General features: G+C 48.6%; 1 protein-coding gene across 2 annotated transcripts; it reads right to left on the bottom strand.

Annotated features, from left to right (window-relative positions):
• Window positions 1–1,115: 1,115 nt before the first annotated feature.
• Window positions 1,116–14,869, bottom strand: TUBB6 (tubulin beta 6 class V). Of its 2 annotated transcripts, XM_060613204.3 has the most exons (4): window positions 14,702–14,869; window positions 14,212–14,320; window positions 12,238–12,348; window positions 1,116–2,624 (listed from the first exon to the last, which is right to left on the bottom strand). In XM_060613204.3, the coding sequence occupies exons 1-4, from the start codon at window positions 14,756–14,758 to the stop codon at window positions 1,561–1,563; spliced, it is 1,341 nt and encodes a 446-aa protein (XP_060469187.1). In that variant the 5' UTR covers window positions 14,759–14,869; the 3' UTR covers window positions 1,116–1,560. The 2 variants fall into 2 exon arrangements, with proteins under 2 accessions (XP_060469187.1, XP_060469188.1); XM_060613205.2 differs by lacking the exons at window positions 14,212–14,320; window positions 14,702–14,869 and adding an exon at window positions 13,820–13,885.
• Window positions 14,870–15,457: the final 588 nt, after the last annotated feature.

Genomic DNA, 15,457 nt, shown 5'->3' on the forward strand with positions numbered 1-15,457 from the left:
TCCTGGTCTGCACAAGGAGGCCCACAGCACTGTGGTGAGCATTGCCCGTGTCGGGTCCTACGTGGAGCCTGACCCACAAAGTAGTTCAGATTTCTGCAAAAGTGAGGTCTGTCTTCACTGCGGTTCCAAATCCTGCTGCTGTGTTTAATGCTTACTTTTCTGTCTGCCCACAGCTAGGGCTTAGCCCAGAATAAATAGTTACTGGGTGTAAGCCATGGCATCACAGAGCTCAGGCCTTCTGTCGCGGGGGAGCTAGGTTACACTGTGGGGTCACCTCAGATGGAAATGGCTCCAAATAACAGTTCTTTCTCGCTCCTTGTCTGACAAGGACAAGAGGGCTGTGCTCCGCGGTGACTGAGGCCCAGACTGATGGAGGAATCCGGCAGAGGCAGAGTTGAGGGTCAAGCACTAGCATTTAGACACTTCCACCTGGAGTGAGATGCCACTCATTCTTTTGGCTAAAGCAAAGTCACATGTTCACAGCTAACTTCAAAGGGGCCGAAAGAAAGAAACCAGAGACAAAGGTGAACAGCGATGTCTGCTAATTAGTAGGACTAGCCTGGTCATGTCCTGTGGAGTCTGGCTTTACAAGACCTCTTACAGAAGTTGTGTCAGGTTTTAGAAACTGTAAGGTGGTGATCTGTTATACAGAAAACAGCCCTCAGTCTCTGCCCTGGCCCTGAGTGCTCCTGGAAGGAAGCACACAGCTCTCAAAGCTGGCCCTGCCTGGTGCCCCCTCACCCACCAAGAGCTCGCACATCCCCCTGGCTTTGGCTGGAAGCTGGCAGGTCATTTTCTGTAGCTCCTCTGGCAAATCTTAGCCCAGCTATTAGGGAAGGTTGGGACTGACCAGGACATGACGCAGGGAGGTGAAAGATTCTGTGGGAGGTCTAAGTGCTGGTTGCGAATGGGGATGATGGGCTTTTATTTGTGTGTGTGCTGCTTTTATGCTGCCACCCTTAAAAAGCCTGCAGTTCAAGGAAAGTCTTTCCTCTGAGTTCATTCACTTAGTGGCAGAGGCACTTCACCCCAGGAAGAGACAGGGTACCCAAGTAACCCTTATAACAACACAAAGTAACAAATCTCCTGGAAACAGAGGCTGGAAGAGGCAAAGAAACAATTTTAGTGTTTTATTACGAATAGGTTGTTTTAAAGTTCCATACTGCATTCTCAATATAAGGCAACACTGCACAGCTTTAGGTTTCATCACAGAGGATGAAAAACAGGGTTTCTGGCTTCCTTGTTAATTCTCAGCATGGTCGAACACTAAACAGAAGGCGAGGTCAAGTCATTTAGCCCTTCATCGATGGCCCGTTCATTGTTTCAAGTCTTCCAGTAGAAAATCTGTCGTCTGATCTCTTGATTGGGTAGGACTGCCAATTCTCTGCTATTCTGATGTACTTTCTTCATTCCAGAGGGCTGATAGTGCAATTCTGTAGCACTGGTGAGGGGCCTGTACCCACACAGAGCAGAGCACCATGTGGCGGCCGTTAGGGTCACGATGCTCTGGAGTTAAAGGAAGAACATCTGAACTATGGTATCCGAGACAGGGAGGCGCCTCTATTCATTGATCTCCTCCTCATCGTCTTCAAAAGCTTCCTCGCCATCATTGGCCGTGGCTTCTTGATACTGCTGGTACTCGGACACCAGGTCGTTCATGTTGCTCTCTGCTTCTGTGAACTCCATCTCATCCATGCCCTCTCCCGTGAACCAGTGCAGGAAAGCCTTGCGCCGGAACATGGCGGAAAACTGCTCCGAGATGCGCTTGAACAGCTCCTGGATGGCCGTGCTGTTGCCGATGAAGGTGGAGGCCATCTTGAGGCCGCGCGGCGGGATGTCGCACACGGCCACCTTGACGTTGTTGGGGATCCACTCGACGAAGTAGCTGCTGTTCTTGTTCTGGATGGCCAGCATCTGCTCGTCCACCTCCTTCATGGACATGGGGCCCCGGAAGACGGTGGCCACGGTCAGGTAGCGGCCGTGGCGCGGGTCGCACGCCGCCATCATGTTCTTGGCGTCGAACATCTGCTGCGTCAGTTCGGGCACGGTGAGCGCGCGGTACTGCTGGCTGCCGCGGGCCGTGAGCGGCGCGAAGCCGGGCATGAAGAAGTGCAGGCGCGGGAAGGGCACCATGTTCACGGCCAGCTTGCGCAGGTCGGCGTTGAGCTGGCCGGGGAAGCGCAGGGACGTGGTGACGCCGCTCATGGTGGCCGACACCAGGTGGTTGAGGTCGCCGTAGGTGGGCGTGGTCAGCTTGAGCGTGCGGAAGCAGATGTCGTAGAGGGCCTCGTTGTCGATGCAGTACGTCTCGTCCGTGTTCTCCACCAGCTGGTGCACCGACAGGGTGGCGTTGTAGGGCTCCACCACCGTGTCCGACACCTTGGGCGAGGGCATGACGCTGAAGGTGTTCATGATCCTGTCGGGGTACTCCTCGCGGATCTTGCTGATGAGCAGCGTGCCCATGCCGGAGCCCGTGCCCCCGCCCAGCGAGTGCGTGAGCTGGAAGCCCTGCAGGCAGTCGCAGTGCTCGCACTCCTTCCTCACCACGTCGAGCACCGAATCCACCAGCTCGGCCCCTTCCGTGTAGTGCCCCTTCGCCCAGTTGTTGCCCGCGCCCGTTTGTCCTGGGACAAAGCACAAGAGAGTGGCACACAATTTCAGTAGGGCTGCACGGGGGATGGGGGGTGGGGGTCGGGGTGGTGATGCTGTTGTTCACACTTTTAAGACGGTCGGGGGGAAAAAACACCTCTTTCAGCCCCAAACCCAATTCCGTGGAAAGCAGCGCTGGAAACAACCTGCGTTGGTTCATTCTCTTCTGTTTCTGGCGGATACCAAAAGGCTTTACCACCAGGGCTTACCACAGGTGGAGACCATTTTACTTAAAGGCACTTTCCTTAATCCAATGTACTTGGATCGAGTTGGGAAAATGGAAATATTCCAATACAACTTTGCCAATACGGTTTCTCCATTAAATGTTTTATATATATTTTCACTGGAAAGAATTTTTAGGTTGGAGTTTAGCTTATTCGGGTTATAAAAAATACGAGCCATATACTCTGACTGGCAAGGGCAGTCCTAATTATCAGAGCAATCATCCAAACTGGACTCACTTTCTGAAAAAAAAAATATAAGACTTTTTCAATCTAAATCAATACGTTAATACTTCAAGAATTATTAGAAAAACCACTGAGAACTAAATTCTAGGGCACACTGTAGGGTAAATTATGAAAAGTAGTCAAGTCAGTGCTTGGTGCTGACCTCCTCAGGCTCATGATGAATGTGGTCCCTTTCCCCCACCTCCATGCCTGGTTTTACTCCTCTGATGGATGGTGAGAGATAATATCAATTTTATTTAAAAAAAATTTTTTTTTAGAGAGAACACGCAAAGTGGGGAGGGGCGGAGGGAGAGGGGAAGAGAGAATCCCAAGCAGCGTCCACGCCCAGCACGAGCCCCATATGGGGCTGGATCCTACGACTGTGCAGTCATGACCTGGGCAGAAATCAAGAGTCAGTCGCTTAACTGACTGAGCTACCGAGGCACCCCTAGAACTATTTAATAAACTATAGAAACAAGGCACTGCTGTTTCTCATTATTTTAACTGGTAACAAGGCAATGTAATATATAGCTAAAATTAAAAGTTATTTAAGAAGCAAGGAAGATTATTAAAAAGCGTTTTGTGTATTTAGTAAGCAGGTGTATTCAAATCTAGTTTTGAAAAAGATCATGTATAAAAAATTTAAAAACAAATTTGTTAGCATCCCTATCAAACTTTCCCTATGTGCCGAATTTCTGAAAAGGACCAGGATGTGCCATGGGAGCTGGCAGGTGATTGGATTGTGTCAAGTGGACACAGAAAATGAGAGGAAGAAGAGATACCGAGGCCTGTTTGTCCTTCTGCTCAGAGCTAAGCCAGCGCAGGAATCACACCGTATGGACCTCTGCCCACTTATTCCAAAGATGTTCACTTGATTTTTGTCTCTACCCAGCTGGTGGCAACAATCCACCACCACCGTCCGGAGACCAGCTTCTGTGCTCCGGGTGGGCAGGTCCATACCTGACGCCAGAGACACCAGTGGGGAGCTGAGCCGGGCAGCAGTGACACCACGTAGGCTGCCTCCCGGGAGCAGCCCAGTGCTGCGTCAGGTGAGACAAGCAGGCACTTTGGAGGCACTCACGCACTGTGGGGCGAGGGCCCTCTCACTGAGGTCTGCTGCCAGCCTCCCTGGATTCTGCAGTGCACTGTGGGCGTGGCCTTACACAAGGGCCTACTTTTGGAGGAATGAGTCTTATCGCAAATTTCCTTGAGGTTTCCACAGCTTCTATCAGTGCTAAACACTGTGGGTGTTAAGTGGACGTCTGTAAAACAAGAAAAACAACCCAAATCCTGTGATTCTTCAGTAAGTTTAAAATGTGTTGACTACCAGTGACTTGTATCACATACAGAGGGACACCCGCCTTAAATATCTAAAGAAGGCCTACAGATCAGTAAGGAAAAACTTTTAGGAAGATGGGCAAAGGACAGAAACAGTTCACAGGGAAGGAAATTCAAATAACTTAAATATCTGATGTATTCCTCACAAGGGGAATGCACATGAAAACAAGGAGATTCAGTTTCTTCCCTGTGAAGCTGAAAGCGATCAAAAAGCTTGCTGATACCGTTGGCCAGAGTTGGGGGAAGGCCCCTCCACACTGCCAGACTGTGGAGAGGCATAACAGGGACTACCCTCTATGGAGAACAGTTTAGCATATGTATCAGAATTAGTCCCCTTAGACTCAGCAATTTTATTTCTACAAATTTGCCTGGATAGATCCACCCACACACGTGGAAAATGGCATGCAGACAAGTACTCGCCGAGGAGCAGTTTGCAATAGTAAAGAAAAAAGGAAACAACCGAAATACCTTTTAACAGAGGACTTAAATCAATAATGGTATCTATGTGACAGAATACAATCAGCCATCAGCCCTAGTCCTGCGTATATTGCTAAGGAGGAAAAAAAAGAACCCCGAAGTACCAAATGGTGTATGCAGTTGGCTGTCATTGTATGCGTGTAACAGGTATGTATCTGCTGCTATAGGCACAGAGTGACCGCACAAATCCTGGAGTGCTGCCTCTGGGAAGGAGCCTGGGTGGGCACCAGCTCGGGGTCGGAATGAGACCACGTTTTCACTGTGCGCCCTTTTGCTCCCTTTGAGTCCTGGGCCAAGCAGATGTTTTACCTAGCTAGCAAAATGAATATTTTAGACTTTATTAGAACATTTAAAGTTGCATTTAGGAAATAAATTGAAGAAATACACAGCGAACCAGTAACTGTGGTTGTCTCTGGAGGATGGGATAATAGGAGAGTGAACTTTCCACATTCATATTGCTTATAAAAATTTAACGAAACAAACATGTCTCTTATGATAATCAAGAGAAAATTGGGGCGCCTGGGTGGCTCAGTCGGTTGAGCGTCCGACTTCGGCTCAGGTCATGATCTCATGGTTTGTGAGTTCGAGCCCCGCGTTGGGCTCTGTGCTGACAGCTCAGAGCCTGGAGCCTGCTTCGGATTCTGTGTCTCCCTCTCTCTCTTCCCCTCCCCTGCTCATGCTCTGTCTCTCTCTGTCTCAAAAATAAAAAAATAAAAAAATTAAAAAAAGAGAAAATTAAAATATGAAAATGTGCCTTTACGGGGAGTTTTAAAAACAGCAGTAAGTGGGGGGATTACTACATGAGGACACCCATGCAGCAGAAAGGCACGGTGACAGTCACAGGGAGTGTCCCCGTTATGTTAATGAACTCCTCAAAAAGCTGCAAAATGGTATGAGTAGCATGATCCCATTTTCTGAAAACCAAATCAACTGCCTGTGTGTGTGTGTGCGCATGTGCACGTGTGTGTGCATGTGTATGTGGGAAAAGGTCAAGTGGGACACATCTGCACCGTGTACAGCACTAGTTAGCCCCGGGAATAAAATCTCAGGGTCACCGGCACTAGGGATGAGGGGGATCCAGTTTTACCCCACACCCCTGTGTATTTGAAAAAAAATTTTTTTTTTAACATTTATTTATTTTTGAGACAGAGACAGAGTATGAGCAGGGGAGGGTCAGAGAGAGAGGGAGACACAGAATCTGAAACGGGCTCCAGGCTCTGAGCTGTCAGCACAGAGCCCGATGTGGGGCTCGAACTCACGGACCGTGAGATCATGACCTAAGCCGAAGTCGGCCACTTAACCGACTAAGCCACCCAGGCGCCCCGACCCCTGTGTATTTGAAGAGAAAACTGTGCAGTTTTAACTTTGTGTCGAAAACATGAAACACATTTCAATATTAAGTAGCAATGTGTCCAGGAAGGCAGGACTGCCCATCAGAAGGAGGCACAGGTGGCCCCTTGCTCATCTGTCTCGGTCCCACCTCATAAGGGAGATCAGCCACTCACTCCTGTTGCCTTTGCCCTGTCTGGCTGGCCACAGGTACCAAGATGACAGGCATGGCAGCACCATGTTCCATGTGGCACATGGGCACGGGGCAAGCCCCTCCATGCTTGCAGCTCATCCCAAGAGCACCGGCCACCTCAGCCCTCCTGGTGGCCACTTCCTCGTCCAGGAAGCAACTGCGTTCTCTCTTACAAACACAGATTGTCTGTTTTCCTGCCCAGCTGGCTCAAAAATGGTCGTTGCCTTCCTGTGCCCCCACTAACTGCTGTCCACCTTTCCCCACCCAAGCTAGCAGGCAGCAGTCCGGCCAGACGCACCAGAGGAACCAGGAAGAACAAGGGCGGGGACCCATGCTCGTCCATGGAGCTCAGTCTAGGACTGGCGCACCTTCACGAAGGAAAGAACATGAGTGCAACTGTCAAACTGCTGGAGATGATTTCATTAAAACAGAGTAGAAACCAGCAATCGGCAGCAGGTAGGTGGCTGCAGGCAGACGGGCAATCATAGCAAGTCAAGCTCCCTGAACTTGACTCCTCGTCCAGCTCACACAGCTCACTTGGCTTCCTCAGTATTTACAGCATGATTAGCCACAAGGTTTTCTCTGCTCTTGACAAAAAAGAAACTAGTGACTTCTGAAAATATTTTGCCACTGTCTCGTAGCAACAGATGTTCCCAGTTAAATATCTGGGGGTCATGAGTTGAACATGTTCTGTAATGAGATGTTGTGACATTAATCGGTGGCTCGGGACCGTAGAACACAAGGCTACAGGCGGGTGGCAACAGGTCCCCAGGGCTTTCTGAGTCTATCCTCTGGTTTACCTCCTGCTCACACTGGGTGAGGGATCAAGTGCTCCCTGAAGCCCTCTAACCCCGAATCTGGAAGGGAAAGTTACATGTGCAGAAAGAGGCTTTCTGTTACTCCATTTTCTCCCACAAAACTCTCTCTCACTGTCCCTGGGCATGACCACTAATACAACCAGTGATTCATTAAGAAAAAGGGTTTGTTTTTGTCAAGTATATTCATGTGCAAAACTTAAATGCAGATAACTTTCACTTTCAAAGTTATATATTACTTCAAGTCTGTTTTTTTAAAACCACCGCAAAATAAATAGAAATTAAAAAAACAACAACACTTCATCTATACCTAGAAATGGAATGACACTGGTTTACTGTAATTTGCCAGCTCTGAAAAAATGAGCTCTAAAGCTAATGGGGGATGAGCCATTTCCCAAAGACAATTCTACCTCTTTTAATAACTGGAGGGTGACTTAAAAACAACTATTTTGCCAAACAGCATAGTGTGTTTATACGTTGGGGACACTTCTCCATTCCTCATAACGAGTGTGCCATTTTAACAAAATAAGAACATTCATTTAAAAAACTCACAATTTTGAAGTAAAAATAGTGTCAGGCTCCAGGCTCTGAGCTGTCAGCACAGAGCCTGACGCGGAGCTCGAACTCACAGACTGCGAGATCATGACCTGAGCGGAAGTCGGATGCTTAACCGACTAAGGCACCCAGGCGCCCCTCTTCCTTATGATTTTCTTAATAACATTTTCTTTTCTCTAGCTTACTTTATTGTGAAAATACACTACAGAATACACACAACTTACAAAATATGTGTTAATCGACTGCTTATATAGTCGCTAAGACTTCCAGTCAACCGTAGTTAAGTTTGGGGAGAGTCAAAAATTGTAAGTAAACTTTTGACGTGCAGGGGGTCAGCACCCCTTAACCTCTGCATTTTTCAAGGGTCAACTATATACTTTTCTTGATGAATTCTATTAATTTTGTTTGGTAACACTTACTGAGACTGAGGCAGATTCAGCCAACTGTAATTCAGGTTTGAGAAACCTTAGCTATCCTCCTGAATATATTACATATTCCACATCTTCTTTACACACACACACACACACACACACACACACACCCCTTGCCATTTGCAATGACGTGGTTGGAACTAGAATGTATCATGCTAAGTGAGGTAAGTCAATCAGAGAAAGACACCATATGATTTCACTCATATGTGGAATTTAAGAAAAAAACAGATGAACATATGGGAAGGGAGTAAGAGAAGAGAGGGAAACAAGCCACAAGAGACTCTTAACAATAGAGAATAAACTGTGGATTGATAGAGGGAGGGGTGGAGGATGGGCTAGATGGGTGATGGGTACTAAGGAGGCACTTGTGATGAGCACTGGGTATTGTAGGTAAGTGATGAATCACTGAATTCCACTCCTGGAACCAATATTGCACAGGATGTTAACTAAAATGTAAATAATAAAAAAAAAAAAAGACAACTTAGCTATCCTCTCAGATTCTTACCAGAAATTAATTGAAACTTTAAGGGAAGAAACCGAGCAGAATTCTCTGTGGAGGTGTAGTTCTGTGCAGGTGGCAGGCACAGGCTATTGCTTCCCTCAGATTCTTACAGAGGTCCAGATGCTTGGGGGCCCTTCATTCCATAGACTGTTAAACTGAAGGAGCCCAGAGAAGGGGACTGATGGCAGCAGAGGTGGCAGAGCCGAAATTAGCCGCCAAGTTTCCCTTGTCCCCATTCAGCGCTCTCTCTCTTTGGGTAATTTCACTCAAAGGGCTTACAAAGAGTCTACATCTGCTAAAAATCTAGACCCACTTACTAAGAGAAAGTGAAAGACGGCACTGATCTGTATTAAGCAAACAGGGGGGAGTCATCCTTATGCTCGAGTCATCTCAAGCATACAGAATATTGTTCTCCAAGCCAAGTCTATTTATCACAAGGCCCCGAGGGAGCAGTCCACTGAACTGACAGAGACTGACACCAGCTGGTGGTAAGGGCAAGGGGGTGGGGGTGGGCAAAGGGGTTCAGCTCTTCTAGAAACCAACATGCATCGTCCATGGATGCATGAGCAAGCATTTCTGTAGGACAAATTCCTTGAACTGAAACTGTTGAATCAAAATTCTTGATTTGCTGAATCCATTAAGCTGTTCTCTGACAATGCTTGAAACTGTCATTTCCCCCAAACACCTTCACCAACACTAGCTGTTAGATTTTAAACTATTAGCCAGTCTGTTGGGAGAAAAATATCTTGTTTTAATGACTCCTCCTCATTCTCAATTACTGGTAAATTTTGTCCCTAGGTATAACTTTTGTTATCCTAGTGTGAAGAGGGTATTTTCCCATTATATTTTACAGTTGATTATTGCCTTTAAGGAGATCAATTTGTCCCAGTTTGCCTGGAACTTCACCAGTTTCAACACTGGAAAGTGTAGTGTCCTGGGAAACCTCCCAGTCCCAGGCAAATCAGGACAGTTGGTCACTCATAGCAATAATGTCTGAGTCTTTTTATCTTGTGTCTGGTTGCCTTACGGAGGTCTTATAAATGCTAATCACTGTTCATTGGACAGCCTATCTGGAAAATCCAAGAGGATCATTCCACCTTCAAATAACAATTTTGTCTTTTCCTTTAAATGGTTTGTATCTCTTTTCTTTCTCTGGTCTTTATGCACTGGCTAGAACCTTCGAAACATGGAATATAGAAGAGACAGTGGACATCTTTTTCTCATACCTGACTTTGCTGGGAATACTTCTAATGTTTCACCAGTGAGTATGACATAGTTATGTATTTTGGTAGATAATTCTTTTTTCTTTAATATTTCTTTATTTTTGACAGAGAGCATGTGGGGAGGGGCAGAGAGACAGGGAGGAGGAGGAGCCAAAGCAGGCTCTATGCAGACAGTAGAGAGCTTAATGTGGGGCTCAAACCCACAAACCACAAGATCATGACCTGAGCTGAAGTCAGACGTTTAACTGACTGAGCCACACAGGTGCCCCTTAGTAGGTAATTCTTAAATTCTATTTCCAGCTTGTGCAGAAGTGTTTTTGTCTTATACAAGTCAGGAACACATACTGAGTTTTATCAAATATTTTTGGGCACCTATTAAGGTGTTGTTTCTCTTAATCTATTAGCTGACTTCTCAATGTTGAACCATCCTTGCATTCCTAGGATGTTGATCATATGTATCAAGCACTTTGCATGAGAATACTCTAGATACATAGGGTTTAAATGACAAAGGATTATCTGTTACCCTCAGTGAAACTATCTCTATCCCTTCCAGAGAAGGGGTTGAAAAGTAGATCTTTGACACATTTAATTTCTATACCATAGTAACTTTAAGCCACAGATCAGCCTTAGGAGTCTCTCATTTGCTTGTAAGACACTTTGCCTTTTACAGGCACTGAAATTGCGTTTGTTGATTGAGGTATATCGGTTGATAAGTAGTATTGTTCCCTCCAGGCATATTTCTTACTCTGTTACATTGGTAATTTTTGAGAAAAGAACATAAGTGAAGTGAATGTGTGGTATCTAACATTAAAATACAATTGTCAAGTGGAAGACTTTCACATCTACCACCATCCTGTAGCCTCTACCTTGGCTCTTAAGATAGAAATGGCTATGTATGGCCACATGTTTACACAGTGTCTTTCCATTTTCTCTCTTCGTTCCCCCAATTTGGTAGAGTATCTCTACTAAGTCCTGAGCACTGCTATCCAATAGAGCTTTCTACAATGAAGGAACTGTTCCATATGTCCAATATGGCAGCCACTGGCTATATGTAATTATTGAGCACTTGAAACATAGCTAGTACAATGGAGGAAGTGAACTGATTTTATTTAATTTTTTATTAACTTTAATTTAAATAGCCACATGTGGCTAGTGGCTACCACATTGGGCAGCAGGGTCCAGAAGAGTCTCTGCTTAGGGTCAATTATGGTCCAACTCTTGAAGAAGTTATTATCGGAAGCTTTCCCTGTCTCATTGGTTGTGTATGTTGTCAGGGTGACAGGGAAGTAGATGATACCCAAAGGATTCGTAAACTCTGTGAACGTTCATCTTGCTGAGTCACCTTTACAACAGGTGCAGAGTGATTCTGCTACAAAGGAGCGGAATAAAATCTTTCAAGATTCTGTCTCTTCTTGAATATTTTGAAAATTCCCCCTTTGATTATTTTGTCAAGTAACCTGGACTCTAAACACCATGGCTACAGGGTGATGGAGGCTGGTAGCACTTAACAGTACCATTTCACTTAATGTTATATAATTTTATTTAGGAGTGTGTAGAGGGACAGGTGCTTTCTCTTATCATGTTTTAGGTGGAAGAAGGAGGGAAGGATTTGCCCAATTCTGACAAAGCAAAATTCACATGGTGCCAGCCTTTAGAAAGAAAGCAAAATAACTGTCTATAGGAAATGGAAGAAAAATATAGGTCTAAAAACACTGAAGTTAAAAAATGAGTAACACACCAAAACAAATTATCACTGTCATATTATGATAGCAATTTATAAGTGGAAGAAAGAAGTTAATGTCTAAAAAATTTGTTAAATCAGTAACTATTGGCTGGGGCACATGGGTGGCTCAGTTGGCCAAGTGACCGAGTCTTGTTCTGCTCAGGTCATAATCTCATGGTTCATGGGTTGGAGCCCCATGTCGGGTTTTGCACTGACAGTGTGGAGCCTGCTTGGGATTCTCTCTCTCCCCCTCTCTCTCTCTCTCTCTCTCTGCCTTTCCCCTGCCCCTCTCAAAATAAATAAATAAACTTAAAAATAAAAGAACTATCAATATAAGCATTTCATTTAGAGACACAGACATTACTTTCCTAAAGAAAATAGAAGAATTAAAAGGGGCACCCTATGATGACACTAGGGACTGTTGATTTCCATTCTAAGCTTTTCTTTGCCACATGATGCTTTTAATCTTGCACATAAATTAGTTTGGTGTTAAAAAAAAAAAAAGAAAAAAAAAAAAAAAAGAGAAGCAGAAGCAAGCAGGAAAGATGGAACCCACCGAAGATGAAGTTGTCAGGCCTGAAGAGCTGCCCAAAAGGCCCGGACCGCACACTGTCCATGGTGCCCGGCTCCAAGTCCACCAGGGCAGCCCTGGGCACGTATTTTTGAGCTGGAAGAGAACAAAGCCCACCCACAAGGGTTACTTTCTGGTTTCCAGAGTGATGGGCTTCCCTGTAGCAAGTCCCCCCAGCACAGCTGCCTGGGTGCTACAAAACAGGGTTTCTTTAGAGACAGACTCGGCTTTCTTCAAATCACAGAATCTTAGCACTGGGAAGGGCCTTGGACAACACATTCCCACCTTAAATTGTTCAGATGAGGGAACCGGCCCAAGCGTGAATGGGCAGAGCAAGGAAGTTCCGGGAATAAGCAGGATGAGAAATCCGGTCTCCTGACTTCCTGCCTTCTGTATTTTCCACTTCACCCTGACACCTCTTTCCTGCTGGGTGGTTTTACTTTTTTAGCTCCATGGAAATAAACTGTATCTGTTGCAGCAAACTGCTGTGTTGCTGTGACATTCTTTCCACTTTTCGGCACGTCCCTCATATGTACACACTAATGGATCCAAGCTATAGTCTGAGCACCTTGTTGCAGGTGCCAGCCTACAGGCTGTTTCTGGAAGACACTCTAATGAATGAGATTTGCTGTGCAGCCCTATTGTTAGCAAGCACATTTTCATGCCTCTTGGGCAGGAAATTGTTCCCTAGTGAGGATGGGGTTAATATGATTGCCCATAGGCTCTGCTCTACAACTCCAGTCCTATTAATGCACACACCCCACTGAAGCAAGGATATAAACAAAGTGGACCTAAGGGTTAATGGGAAATGCAATGTATCACTGGATTTTTTAGTGCTATCTGGAAATTTCATATTCTATGTCCTGCTGATCCAGACCTTTTCTTACAGCTGCTGAGTGAATAAAACCCAGAGCTTTATGTATACTGCTCTTCCCAGCTCTTGTGTGGACAAATAGCAAATGACTCCAAAAACCAGAGTAATTATTTCTGGGGCTATGTGTCACGTATATGGAAGTGCAGCATCTGTCATTTTCTGAGTGTTTTTTCAACATCTTCATTTTTTGTTGTTTTGGGAAGGGCACAATTCCACCTTTATAATAAAATTGTTACAGAAATAGTGCATACATGTAGCCACAATATATATGTAGATCTCCAGGGCAAGGGTGAGATGATTCCCAACCCTGGATAAACGACAGCCTGCGGTTTTTACCCAACTTCAGCAACTACCCGGAACTTCAGCTTCCAGGGAGCATTAAGAGTTTTGGGAGGTTGGTAAAGGGGCAGAGGAGACATTTAACGGAGCGCTTTTCAAATTTTTAGCCAAGAATCTCCATTAAGAGATACATTTTAAACTGAAGAAAAAAGCAAAACAGAAAGTCGGACAAGACCCAGTAAGTGATTTCACAACACCAGCTAACGGGTTGTCTGGTTCAAGAGTTCAGAGCCGCGTGATAGGCCAAATTCGGCTTTTTGAAATAAACTGACGGCGGATTTCCCGCCCCATGGGGAGTGAGGAAGGAACCGGGCATCCTGCTATATCCCGGGAAATTTTCCGAGAGCAAACTACCCTTGCGCGGAGGGCGGCATCCAGAGAGCCAGTCTGGGATCGGGCGGAGAAGACGCGAAATGGCCGGGGTCCTAGAGGAGGAAGGCCGAGTCAGGGAGACGGATGGCCAAGGTCCAAGAGGGGGGTGGCCGAGGGTCCGGGCAGAGATGCCTAGGATCCTGGGCGGGGGCCGGGGGGATGGTCAGGATCGGAGGGGCAAATGGCCGGGGGACGGCCGGGGTCCGGGCAGGGGACGGCCGAAGTCTGGGAGGGGACTGCCGGGGCCCGGGCGGGGACGGCCGAGGTCCGGGAAGGGGACGGCCGGGGTCTAGGCAGGGGACGGCCAGGGTCCGGGCGGGGACCACCGGGTCCGAAGGGGAAGGGCGGGGTCCCGGCCGCGCCGCGCTACTCACAGGATGACTCATTGTAGTAGACGTTGATTCTCTCCAGTTGTAGCGCCGAGTCACCCACGTAGCCTCCGGCCGGGTCGATACCGTGTTCATCGCTGATCACTTCCCAAAACTTGGGAAGGGCGAGGCAGGGGGACAGACGGTCAGAACCCGGAGCCTAGGGCGCCCTCCCCCGCAGCTCACTCCAGGGCTGGCCGGGCGGGGCAGGGCGCGCGGGGCCCGGCTGCCGAATTCCAGGCGCGCCAGAGCCGCGGGCGGCCGCTCCCAGCTAGAGCGGGGATGGGGTGAGGGGCAGGGGGTCCCCGGCTGTGACGCCCCCTCCTCGGCCGCGCCACTCCTCGAGCACTTCCCGGGTGCCGCGCAGGGCAGGGTTGGACTCGAGGACCGAGGGGCACGGAGGGTGCGCACCGGAGCGCCGGCACCGGGGGGTCGAGCCCCGACACCCTAGGCCTGCCAGCTGCCCACCCGCAGGGAAGCCCAGTGCCCGGCCCACCTTGGTGCCAATCTGGTTCCCGCACTGGCCCGCCTGGATGTGCACGATCTCCCTCATGGCGGGCGCCGGCTCTGCGCTCGGGGCACTCGCTGTTCGGACCGCGGCGGAGACTGCGGGCCCGCGGGGCGCTCCCCGGGACTCGACCCTCCTCTCACTCTCCACCCCCCACCCGGGCCTCCCGGACCAATAGCTGCGGGCCTCGCCCTCCCCGGCCGCGCCCCCTCCGCCCCCGCGGTCCCCGCGCAACTCCGGCTCCCCAGCTCCTCGCGCGCCCCCACCCCCGGCCTCGCCCTCTGGGGCCGCGCCTCCTCCGGTCCTGGCGGGCCTGGCGCCTCCCTCCTCTCCGCCGGGCTCCCGCTCCTCGTCCCCCAGGCCTACCTCCCCCTGCACCCCGCCGCCGGTGCCCCACCGAGGCTCGCCTCCCTCTGGGCCCTCTTCCTGGGGCCACCTTGACGCCGCGCAGTCCTAGGAGAGAAAACAGAAAGGGGAGCCGAGGGACCCCTTGCTGGGGAAGCCTGGCCTGGCCGGGAAATGAGCCGGTCCTTGGGGCGCCCACCGAAGCGGGTTTGGGAACCGAGATAGGATGAGACGGTGGAGACTTTAAAAGTGGGGAGGCAGGCGGGAAGGACAGGGCTCCGGCCCCTCCGTGTCCCACTTTGCTGCCTCCCCCCCCCCCCGCCCCCCGCTTGCCCTTCCGGAAGGGAGGCTGTTCCCGCTGAGCCGCAGAGGGCGGACGGGGTCCCACCCAGAGTCGCT

Source organism: Panthera onca, chromosome D3, assembly GCF_046562875.1.
Source record: "Panthera onca isolate mPanOnc1 chromosome D3, mPanOnc1 haplotype 2, whole genome shotgun sequence".
NCBI lineage: Eukaryota > Metazoa > Chordata > Mammalia > Carnivora > Felidae > Panthera > Panthera onca.

Excerpts from the sequence above, each read along its gene's own strand:
- TUBB6 (XM_060613204.3), bottom strand. The coding sequence starts at position 14,758 with ATGAGGGAGATCGTGCACATCCAGGCGGGCCAGTGCGGGAACCAGATT. Across the intron at positions 12,349-14,211 it reads CTACTACAATGAGTCATCCT|CTCAAAAATACGTGCCCAGG; the intron begins GTGAGTAGCGCG and ends GTTCTCTTCCAG. Across the intron at positions 2,625-12,237 it reads GCCTGACAACTTCATCTTCG|GACAAACGGGCGCGGGCAAC; the intron begins GTGGGTTCCATC and ends GCTTTGTCCCAG.